The sequence below is a fragment of the Canis lupus genome, chromosome 23, assembly GCF_048164855.1.
Source record: "Canis lupus baileyi chromosome 23, mCanLup2.hap1, whole genome shotgun sequence".
NCBI lineage: Eukaryota > Metazoa > Chordata > Mammalia > Carnivora > Canidae > Canis > Canis lupus.
In genome coordinates this window covers 19,415,263-19,427,690 of record NC_132860.1, presented here as the reverse complement: position 1 = coordinate 19,427,690, position 12,428 = coordinate 19,415,263, and the positions used below count along the sequence as shown (strand labels likewise).

General features: G+C 38.4%; 2 protein-coding genes across 2 annotated transcripts; one reads left to right on the top strand and one right to left on the bottom strand.

Moving 5' to 3' along the window:
* Positions 1-1,314: 1,314 nt before the first annotated feature.
* On the top strand, positions 1,315-2,280 carry LOC140615234 (olfactory receptor 10T2-like). Its single transcript, XM_072795155.1, has one exon. The coding sequence runs from the start codon at positions 1,315-1,317 to the stop codon at positions 2,278-2,280; it is 966 nt and encodes a 321-aa protein (XP_072651256.1).
* Positions 2,281-10,598: 8,318 nt separating this feature from the next.
* On the bottom strand, positions 10,599-11,543 carry LOC140615410 (olfactory receptor 5P76-like). The gene has a single exon (XM_072795270.1). The coding sequence runs from the start codon at positions 11,541-11,543 to the stop codon at positions 10,599-10,601; it is 945 nt and encodes a 314-aa protein (XP_072651371.1).
* Between the last annotated feature and the right edge of the window lie 885 nt (positions 11,544-12,428).

Sequence of the window (12,428 nt, the reverse complement as noted above, 5' to 3'; positions counted from 1 at the left end):
GTGTTCAGCTCTTTCTCTTATGCACACCTTCCTTCATTTTCCACCACTGATTCTTTACTATTTTTCTTTCTCTTCACCTTTAAAAGTGACTGAAATTAAAATTAAAATTCTAAATTCTATTGCATGTCTTCCTATCACTTTTCTGTTCTCACCTGTTATATAAGATCAGATACTGAATGAACAATCTAAACAGAAATATGATTTTCCAAATTGATCTGAGGAATTTGAGCTGATTCTATTCAGATCTGCACTTCAAAGTAAACCATATGACAAGTATACCTGATAGAAAATGTCCTGGATGTTGTGCTAAAAACTCAAAAGTCGACTAGAACGTTATGGTCAGAATATTCCATTCTAGAATGAGACAGTACCTTCAAAATCATTTTGACTTCAAACTAGACTAGTACATTAGGCATCCGGAAAAAAACTTCAATGAGAAGTTCTTAAGAATTTAAAAAGTATGGATATGTATTAAGAGCTAATGATATCATGTATTTCAAACTCCAAATAGTGCCGTGGATAGGAACCTAGCAAGAGTTAGAACATGTTGCATTCATTTTTATGGTCTAGTCATTCCTATAGTTACTACCTTTGGATCCACTTCATGGTGACACACTGATAAAAAAGGATTGCATTGACTTCCCTAAAAGTTTTAAATGTCATATTCATTTTAAAGAATTTAAATGATTGAATTATATCGCTCATTCAATCAGTAGCTTATTTTTTTTTCTTTTAAAGATTTTATTTATTTATTCATGAGAAACACAGAGAGGAGAGAGACAGAGATACAGGCAGAGGGAGAAGATCAGGCCCTGGGCTGAAGGCGGCGCTAAACCACTGAGCCCCCCGGGCTGCCCCAAGCAATAGCTTATTAAGCACTACTAAGTACCAGATTACCGATAGATCTCAAAAAGCATTTGAAAATGTGACCTCACAAAATCCAGTGGGTGAGAACAAAGCAATTTTATTCATGTTTTCCCACTTACATGCAGATCCTGATTGGAAAAGAGAAAGATAAGAGTGCTTTTATGAGTAGAATCTGAGAAGATATTCATTCCCACCCTAAGTCATTTATACGGATTTTCATACTAGCATCATTCTCATCACGTTGACTCCTGAACTTGACTTCAGTCAGGTACATTTAGCATCCCTTTCTCAGTCTCTCTTGAGGAGAGTTGCCTGAAACTTGCCCCAGTTCCCTTGACTAAAGTCTAGGTGATATCTATGCTGCAGCAGCTTTTTACAATCATCTCCAAGTTTTAGCCTCAAGAAGCTCCACATCTTTGAAAGACCGTTGCTGCCTGTACCAGGAAGATGGGCAATCATACCACAGTGAGCACATTCCTTCTGTGGGGGTTTTCCAGTTTCCCAGACTTGCAGGCTCTCCTCTTTGTGATGATTTTCTTCTCCCATGTGACCATCCTAGCCGCAAATGTGTCCGTAATGGTGGCCATCAGGCTCAGTCACAACCTTCACACCCCTATGTACTTTTTCCTCTGCGGCCTGTCCTTTTCAGAAACGTGTACCACGATGGCAATCATACCCCGCATGTTAGTGGACTTGCTAGCAGACTGCAAGACCATTTCTCTTCCTGAGTGTGCCACACAGATGTTTTTCTTCTTTGGCTTGGGAGCCAATAACTGCTTCATCATGGCTGCCATGTCCTATGACCGTTATATTGCCATTCACAACCCGCTGCACTACCCCATCTTGATGACCCATAAGATCTGCTTTCAGCTCCTCATGGCCTCTTGGATGGCTGGGTTCCTGGTTTCTCTGTGCATCGTCATCATTGTATTCAACTTGTCTTTCTGTGACTCCAACATCATCCAGCACTTCTTCTGTGATATCTCACCTGTGGTCTGCCTTGCCTGTGATTACACCTCCCATCAAGAAATGGCTATTTTTGTGCTCTCTGCCTTTGTGTTGGTGGGCAGCTTTGTCTTCATTATGATGTCCTATGTCTTCATTGTGTCCACCGTTGTGAAGATGCCCTCTGCCAAGGGGAGGTATAAGGCCTTTTCCACTTGCTCCTCCCACCTCACTGTGGTGTGCATACACTATGGATTTGCTGGCTTTGTCTACTTGAGGCCCAAGGACAGGGACTCGTTCCGTGAGGACATGCTGATGGCTGTCACATATACGGTGCTGACCCCTCTGCTTAACCCGATTGTTTATAGTCTCAGAAACAAAGAAATGCAGACTGCCCTAAGGAAGGTGCTAGGCAGGACAGATAGGTTCATCCCTCAGATGGTGAATAAACGAACACCGGACAGTTAAAAATGTACAGACTCTTGATAAATAAAAGTGGGAAAAGTGGAATATTTCCAATAAAATCATCACTTTGTGCACAAAGCATTTAAAGTATTAACTAATTACCTGAAATATCCTGACATCACCATTTCTCTAGTATAAAGAGTATGTAGTTTTAAAATATGTGTAAAGGTGTATGCATGTATACATCTAGGCATATCCACATGTTTTGTAGGACAGTATTTTTATGATAGGAGTTTGGTGTCCTTTCTGAGACCTTTTGACTAGCCCAATATTGTGAATATTTTCTCCTACTTTTTTATAAAGGTTTATGATTCATAATTATACATTTTACATCTGGGTCCATGTTGTATTTTGAATTAATCCTTAGATAAGATTTGTGTGAGGTTTATGTTGAGGTGCTTCTGCCCTCTGTGGGTGTCTCATTGCTCCAGTACCATTTGCTGAAAGGCCTTCCTTCTTTCATTGGATTACTTTTGTACCTTTTTAAAAAAAAATCAGTTGGGCACATTTGTGTAGGTCTTTCTCTGGGTTCTCTAGTCAGCCTCAGTGATATGTGTCTATGCTTCCACCAGTCCCACACTGTCCTGATAACTGTGGAGCTAAGTAGTATGCCTTAATATCAGGCAAAACGATTCTTCCCACCTTCTCTTCCAAAATTATTTTATATATTCTAGGACTTTCCTTTTTAGTAATATAAGTATTAGTGCTGTATATTTCCCCCTCGGCACTGCTTTCCCTGAATCTCACATGTTTTGATACATTGCCTTTTAATTTTCATTTGTTGTATGTATTTTTTTAAATACTGAAGTCCCAGGTTGTTTTTAAAATCCATTTTCTATTTAGAAACTTCCTTTAGCAATTACCTAAGATAGCTCTGTTAAGAACAAATTCTCATAGCTTTCCTTCATATGAAATGTCTTTATCACTCCATTTCTGAAGGCTATATTTTGCCAGTCTTAAATTTACATTTGACAACTCTTTGCCTTTGGTACAGTCATTCCCTCACTTAAAATGGTTTTGACTTGTGGTTTTTTCACTTTCATTGGTGTGAAAGCAATATGCATTTAGTAGAAACCATACTTCAAATTTTGAATTTTGATCTCTTCCTGTCACTCATGATGCTGGGCAGCAGCATGGAGGCATAACTCCCAGTCAGCCACCCAGTCAGGAGAGTGAAGAACTGATATACACACAACCATTCTGTACTTACATAACCATGCTGTTTTTCACTTTCAGTACAGTATTCAATAAATTACATGAGATTCTCAACACTTTATTATAAAATAGGCTTTGTGTCAGATGATTTTGCCCAAATGTAAGCTAAGGTTAGTGTTCTGAGCACTTTTAAGTAAGGCTAAGCTATGATGTTCTGTAGGCTAGGTGTATGAAATGCCTTTTCAGCCCTGTTTAGGTGTAGCTGCAAGCAGTGTGTGTGTGTGTGTGTGTGTGTGTGTGTGTGTGTGTGTGTATGCAGCTTCCTCTAGTAAAATGCCTCCCTGCAGATGGTTGAGATAGGAAGTTCAATGCCCACTTTGCCCTGATGGTGCTTTCTCAGTAATAATGTGACACTAGCTACATTCCTCCTCACCTCCAAGTAAGCCCAGCTCCTTGTCAGGCTTCACTGCCACTAGGGAAGGGGGAAGTAGAGAATGCTTCCCCCTGCCTTATCTTTGCAGGGTGTGGGTGAAAGTTCAGCTCAGTGGTTGCACTCCCATGTAGGGTTGGAGGCAGGGGAACCAGAGTACCCATTAGCCCCACTTCATACACCCTCATTTAGTCTCATGCTGCCAGGTGACAGTGGATGCTCGTTTCCCCACTGGACCCCACTGACATTACCCCAGAAAGGGAATGGAAGGCAGTTGGGGTTAACTGCCCCAACAGGTGAACATAAGCAACCTGCTTGGCCCCACTGAAACCAACAGGTGAACATAAGCAACCTGCTTGGCCCCACTGAAACCTGGGGGTGAGTAGCAGGTATGATTTTCCATAGGTCTTTGTCTGGAGCAAGGTAGGTGTCGCCAAAAGGTTTTCAGCTCTGTTAAGGCCATTCTTTTTCAGTTCTTTGGCTAGGAGAAACTGGGTTTTCTTAGAATTCTTTTTATCTATGTCTCTTGGTGGTTCTGGATGGCAGGCTTCGGCAGTACCCTGTCCAGGATATAAAGAAACCCAGGAACTCTCTGCTGTTTTGTAACTCAGATACCAAAGTCTCTAGGAGTCTGCCTTCTTCTTTCAACCTTTAGAGTCTTCATATGCTTGTTTTATCTATAAGGGATTTTTTGTGTTTGTCGTGTGTGTGTGTGTGTAACAAGAGGGAAGGACCTGACAGGAATGGGGCTACTTCATCTTTGTGGAACGAGAAGTCTATGCTTTCAAAAATTTAAAGATATTTATCTACCTTCTTATTTATTTTGTGCCAGAGAGTTGGTCATTAGACCATGTTAGCCTGACATATCCAACACAGAAATCTCTACCCCGAAATCTCAACTGTAAGGGTTGCCTGGAAAGGAATGTATCTGAGACAGATGAGAGTCCTCTAGTGGTGAAGTTGTCTTGAAGAGTCCCTCACTCCAGCAGGTCAGAGAGTATATGCCTTAAAAGAAAGCAGAATATTAAAAGGATATTTGTAACCTGGACCTTTTGCTTACTCTTAATGTGTCTCAGTTACATTCTCTGTAAAATACAGATTAGAAAAAAAACTTCATAAGGTTATTCTGAGGATTAATTTTTTTTTATTTTTTTAAAATTTTTTTATTTATTTATGATAGTCACAGAGGGAGAGAGAGAGGCAGAGACACAGGCAGAGGGAGAAGCAGGCTCCATGCACCGGGAGCCTGATGTGGGATTCGATCCCAGGTCTCCAGGATCACACCCTGGGCCAAAGGCAGGCGCCAAACTGCTGCGCCACCCAGGGATCCCTCTGAGGATTAATTAGATCAATACGTGTAAATCACTGAAAACAGTACGTGGAATGTAGTAAATAATCTTACTGTTAACTCCAATTGCTAACACTGGTACTACTCCTCTCACTAACATTTGATTTATAGATTTTCTAACTCTCCAGCCATGCAGATACATGAGGGAGACATTATTCAGCAGAGGGTGATTACAAAACTTTTATTAAACGAGACTGGAATTCCAGTTCCTAATCTGTTAAACAGTGTGGAAGCAGTGGTGTGGTTGTGTTGAGCAGGAATTTGTGTCGAAGGCTGTCACAATCATAGCAGGATCTGACCCCAAACATTCAGCCTTTTTGTCAGGCTAAAGCACTCAGTAGATCAGTGGCCAGGATTCTATGGCAGCAGAGTCAGTGGTTTATGCCAGAGCAAAAACTCATTGAGTCATCCACTCACTTATTCATTTCAAATATGCATTTATGCTTATCATGTATAAATTAGGTGCATGGAGAAAGAGCAAAGACACTGTAGTATCTATGCAGAGCTTCCAACACAGTGGACGAAACAAATACTAAATCGGTAACTAGTAAATGCACTGAATATTCAGAGGAAAATATGCAGTGTTCTACAGGTGTACTTAGTTTGTTCTGAAGCCTCAAGAAGGCTTCCCAAATAAGAAACAAAACTCAAGTTGGTATCTATAGCATAAATAGGTGTTACCAAAGTGAGGAGGATAATTAATTCAGGTATAGGCACTGCATGTGAGAAGGCGCTGTGGCAGCAAAGGCTATGGATATGTTTAAGGATGTAAAAGAAAACCAAATGATTGATTCTTAGAATTTGGGCATTTGGAGACCAAGGGAAGACTGTGAGAGAATTAAATGGGCTGTATTTAGTACTCTGTGAGTTATTAAGAATTGTTGCCTTTTTGAAAGCTATCAAACATTTAAAGAAGAGTTAATGCCTATTCTACTCAAATTATTCAAAAATGAAAAAATAATTCAAAAATGGAAGGAAATCTTCCAAATTCATTCCATGAGGTATCACCCTGATACCAAAACCAGAGATACCACAAAAGGAGAACTACAGGCCAATATCTCCGATGAAAATAGATGTAAAAATCCTCAACAACATACTAGCAAACAGAATCCAACAATCCATTAAAAAAAATCATTCACCACAATCAAGTGGGATTTATTCCTGGGATGCAAAAGTGGTTCAATATTCGCAAATCAATCAACATGATACATCACATCAATAAGAGAAAGTATTAAAAAACCATATGATCATCTCAATAAATGCAGAAAAAGTATTTGACAAAGTACAACATCCACTCATGATAAAAGTAGGTTTAGAGGGAGCATACCTCAACATAATAAAGGCCGTATGAAAACTCAAGGCAAGCATCATACTCAATGGTGAAAAAAGTGACAGCTTTCCCCTAAGGTCAGGAACAATACAAGGATGTCCACTCTCACCACTTTTATTCAACATAGTACTGGAAGTTCTAGCCACAGCAAATTAGACAACAAAAAGAAATAAGAGGCAACTGGATGATTGGGTGGCTTCATGGTTGAGCATCTACCTTCAGGGCATGATCCTGGGGTCCTGGGATAGAGTTCCACAATGGGCTCCCTGCAGGTAGCTCGCTTCTCCCTCTTTCTATGTCTCTGCCTCTCTCTGTGTATCTCTCATGAATAAATAAATAAAATCTTGAAAGAAGAAAAGAAAGAAGAAAGAAAGAAAGAAAGAAAGAAAGAAAGAAAGAAAGAAAGAAAGGCTATCCACATTTGTAAAGAGGAAGTAAAATTTTTACTATTTGCAGATGACATGATATTATATGTAGAAAACCCTAAAGACTCCACCAAAAAAACTACTAAAATTGATAAATGAATTCAATGAAGTCACAGGATACAAAATCAATGTGCAGAAATCTTCTATACACTAATAAGCAGCAGAAAGATAAATTGAGAAAAAAATTCCAGTTACAATTGCATCAAAAATAATAAGATACCTAGGAATAAACATAACAAGTCAGAGAACTGTACTCTGAAAACTATAGAACACTAATGAAAGAAATTGAAGACAACACAAAGAAATGGAAAGACATTCCATGCTTATGGATTGGAAGAACAGATATTGTTAAAATATCTATACTACCCAAAGCAATCTACACATTAAATGCAATCCCTTTCAAAATACTAACAGCATATTTTTCACAGAACTAGAACAATCCTAAAATTTATATGGAACCACAAAAGATTCCAAATAGCCAAAGAAATCTTGAAAAGCAAAGTGGAGGTATCACAATTCTGGGCTTCAAGTTATATTACAAAAACTGCAGTAATCAAAACATTATGGTACCGGCACACACACACACACACACTATATATATATATATATATATATATATATATATATATATGTATATATATATATATATGGCACATAGGTCAGTAGAACAGAATAGACAACCCATAGTTATATGTTGATATTTATATCAGCCATAGCTACATTTTTCTAGATATGTCTTCTGAGGCAAGGCAAACAAAAGCAAAAATGAAATGTTAGGACCATATCAAAAGAAAAAGCTTCTGCACAGCAAAGGAAACAATGAGCAAAACTAACAGGCAACCTACTAAATGGGAGAAGGTAATTTGCAAAGAATATACCTGATATATAGGCATATAAAGAACTTATAAAACAATACCCAGAAATGAAATAATCCAATTAAAAAGTGGGCAGAAGACATGAACATTTTACCAAAGAAGACATCCAGATAGCCAACAGACACATGAAGACTCTCAATATCACCCATCATTAGAGAAATGTAAATCAAAACCACAATGAGATATCACCTCACACCCATCAGAATGACTAAAATCAAAAACACAAGAAGCAACAAATATTGATGAATATTTGGAGAAATAGGAGCCCTTGTGCACTATTGGTGGGAATGCAAACTGGTGCAACCACTGTGGAAAATCAGTATGGAAGTTCCTCAAAAGTTAAAATAAAACTACCCTATGATCCAGTAATTATACTACTCGGTACCCCAAAAATACAAATACAGTAATTCAAAAGGATACATGCACCCCTATGTTTATAGCAGTATTATTTATAATAGCCAAATTATGAATGTAGCCCAAGTGTCCATTGATAGAGGAATGGATAAAGAAGAGGTGAGATATATACATATGTATACATATGTATATATTAGTCATAAAAAACAATGAAATCTTGCCATTTGTAATAACATGAATGGAGCTACAGAGTATAATGCTAAGTAAAATAAATCAAAGGAGAAAGACAACTACTATATGATTTCACTCATATGTGGAATTTAAGAAACAAATGAGCAAAGGAAAATAGAGAGACTCTTAATTATAGAGAATAATCTGATTGTTACCAGAGGGGATGTGGGTGGAGGGATGGGTGAAATAGGTGATGGGGATTAAGGAGTGTATTTGTCATGATGAACACTGGGTGGTGTATGGAATTGTTGAGTCAGTATATTGTACACCTGAAACTAATATATAACACTGTATGTCAACTATACTGGAATTAAAAATAAATAAATTTTGCCCTTTTTCTGAACTCTTTGGGAGATATTAATGAAAGAAGTCATCTATTTAGATTTCTAATCATGTTATATGGAGAATGAATTGGAAGAGAGTAAAAGAAGGTAGAGGAAAGCTGGTTAGGATTGTATTATTTAGGATTCTCCAGAGATACAGAACCAATAAAAAAAATTCTGTATGAATATATAAATACATATACAGAGATTTTAAGGAAGTGGCTCAAATAATTGTTGGAGTTGGCAATTTCAAAACCCACAGTGCAGTCCAGCAGAACAAATTCCGTAGGAGTTGATGTTATAGTCTTGAATCCAAAGGGATTATCCCTCTTTTTCAGAAGACCTCAGATTTTTTCTCCTCAGGCTTTCAACTGAGCACCACCCCCATTATGGAGGCTAATGTACTTTATTCAAAGCCTACTGATTAAATGTTAGTCACATCCAAAAATACCTTCACAGCCACACCAAGACTGGTGTTTGACCAAACAGCTGATCACCATAGCCCAGTCAACACATAAAACTAGCTATCACAGGAGTCCTATTGTAAAATAAATGTACGAGACGGTAGTTTGAAATACAGGTGCTAACCATGGAAATGAAAAGAAGTAGGAAGTAAATATTGGACTCTGAATGTGTAACATTTTGTGACTGGTGGTGTAACATTTTGTGACTGATGCAGGAATGTGAAGGGGGAAATACCCATTTCTCTCAGGGTTCAGGAATCCATAAACTGATTGAATGAGGTGCCTCTTTATTGGGATACAGAATAGTGGAGGGAGAAATTTGGGGTAGGAAATGGCACTTCAGTTTGAGATCATCTGTGCTTGAGTTTCATTAGACAAAAAATATTTTTGTCTAAAATGTTAAAGAGAGGACTGGGAAAGAGAAGTGTGGTAGTTGTCAATACATACAGGTAGGTTTAGTTTCATGGAGGAAACACAATCTAGTCCCTTCCAACTTCCTTCATAGGATGTGAGTCTACCCATGAACACATCACTCCAAGAGTTGTTTGTTCACTGATTCCCTGAGGAATTCAGGAGTCCTGCTCACTCCCACAGAGCAGTCACATATTTGACCTGACAGAAGCATTCACAGGTTAGTCAGGGGCATCTCACCCTCTTGTTCTATGAGATTCGCTGCAACTAGGCTGAAACCAGAGATCAGGAATACAGACCAGCATTTATGAGTCCACAGAACCCATCCCCAGCAGATAACCTTCCTGCAAAAAAAATGTTTCCAGTAGTTTTACTGTCTGGTTCCATTTGGTCACTTCCTCTCAAAGGTACTCAATCATATCTAGTGTTATCACACACATTACAGGATAAAATATTATTGAAAATGGACACAGTCTTAATGGTTTAGAGGTACAATAAACTTAAGTAACACAGGGAACAGCTTTTGAAAAAATAGTGATAAAAGTTACGAAGGATGCTTGGGTGGCTCAGTGGTTGAATGTCCGCCTTTGGCTCAAGTGATCTTGGGGTCCTAGGATCAAGTCCCACATTGGGCTCCCCTCAGGGAGCCTGCTTCTCCCTCTGCCTATGTCTCTGCCTCTCTCTCTGTCTCTCATCAATAAACAAATAAAATCTTTTTTTAAAAGTTATGAAAGATTTTCAGTTAAGTATATTTTCACATAAACCAATTTGTATTTATAATTTAAATTTAAATTAATTTTGTTAAAGGTAACTGGCTATAAGCCTCTGAATTACAACTGATATCAGAAAATCCATCCTCCTACTTCACTAAAATGCTCCATGCTGGCTGACCTATTCAGACCACAGACACCCTATATCCTTTTTATTATTATATGGTATATTATTTTATCTGATACCATAAAATAACAAGCTTGACTAAGGAAATATTTTTCTGCCAAGCTCTCTCTTCAGAGCCCCCTTCATCTCATTGTTCCTGAGGCTATAGATGAGGGGGTTCAACATGGGGACCACCACCATGTAGAACAAAGACACCACCTTGTTCTGGTCAGTCGAGTAGCAGGACTTGGGCATCACATAAATGAATGTAATGGTCCCAAAGAACAGAGTCACCACTGTGAGGTGGGATGTGCAGGTGGAGAAGGCCTTGTGGCGTCCCTCAGTGGAGCTCATCTTCAGGATGGTGATGAGGATACAGATATAGGAGATGACTATGACACACATCGTGACCACAATGATGGAGCCAGCTGTAAATGAGGGGACAACCGCAGGGATTCTACTATCAGAGCAGGAGAGTTTAACTAAAGGAGCAAAATCACAGAAAAAATGATTGACTTGATTTGGTCCACAGAAAAGTAAAAAAGAGAAGGAAATAGTGAAAGAGCAAGCATTGAGAAAACCACCTAGGTAAGTCACTGTGAGTAGGCGAACATAAACCTGTGTGCACATTTTGGTTGAATAAAGCAGTGGGTTGCAGATGGCCATGAAGCGATCATATGCCATTGCAGCCAGAAGGAAGCACTCACTTGACCCAAAGAAAACAACTGAACCCAGCTGGATAGCACATCCAAGATAGGAGATCATATTTCTCTCCACCAGGAAGTTTATAAGCATGTTGGGTGTGACAGAAGAGGAATAGCCTAGGTCAGCCAAGGCCAAGTGGCTCAGAAAAAAATACATGGGGTGGTGGAGCTGAGAGGAGAACCTGATCAGAATGATCGTGCTAAGGTTGCCAGATACGGTCACCAGGTAGATGCAGAGGATGGTCATGAAGAGGATGACTCGAAGGACAGGGTCCTCAGTTAGGCCCAATAAAATGAACCCTGTCACTGCAGTGTGGTTCCCATCCACCAGGGAATCCATGAGGAAATGGAGTTGCTACCCAAATAGCATCACAGAACCTGTGGTGAAAACATTACAGGAGTTATAAATTAGATGGCTTCATTTTCATTAATTCCCAAAGAATTATATTTACTCGTTATTATAAACGAGTAAATATTCAAACTAAGTTTGGACTTCTTTTTTCTACGTTAGAGTAAAAGATTTATTTTACATATAGAGCAGAAAGTTTATTATTAACATATGAGTATTTTAAGAACTGTTTTGAGCAGAAACTAGGAAACCTTCAAGTAATGTATATCCTTTTCTCTTTATAGTATCTATTTATAAAATGTATTTAAAGTAGCTTTAAAGCTAAAGATGAATAGGGGATCCCTGGGTGGCTCGCGATCCTGGAGTCCCAGGATTGAGTCCCGTGTCGGGCTCCCTGCATGGAGCCTGCTTATTCTTCTGCCTGTGTCTCTGCCTCTCTCTCTCTCTCTCTCACTGTCTAAAATAAATAAATAAATAAATAAATAAATAAATAAATAAATAAATAAATAAATAAATCTTTAAAAAAAAAGCTAAAGATGAAAAACGTAAGACCTACCTAAAGAGCAAAAGGGATGGTAAACATAACAGAAAGGATTAAAATGCATAAATATTGGCCTATTTACTGGAGTCTTGAGTAATAGCTAACATTATTGAACACTTACTAAGCAATAGGCACAGGGTTAAGAATTTTGTATATATAGTTCTACGTTAATGTCTATGAAATAATAGTAAGCATTTTTATGATTTATAAATGAAGAAATTGGCCTTGAAAATATTAAGTAATTCATCTTTACATACCATGTGGTAGAATCAGAATATGAATCCCAGACAGTTTGGATCTAGTTCATTCCTTTGGTAACTATGCTATAAATGAAA

Excerpts from the sequence above, each read along its gene's own strand:
- LOC140615234 (XM_072795155.1), top strand. The coding sequence starts at position 1,315 with ATGGGCAATCATACCACAGTGAGCACATTCCTTCTGTGGGGGTTTTCC.
- LOC140615410 (XM_072795270.1), bottom strand. The coding sequence starts at position 11,543 with ATGGATTCCCTGGTGGATGGGAACCACACTGCAGTGACAGGGTTCATT.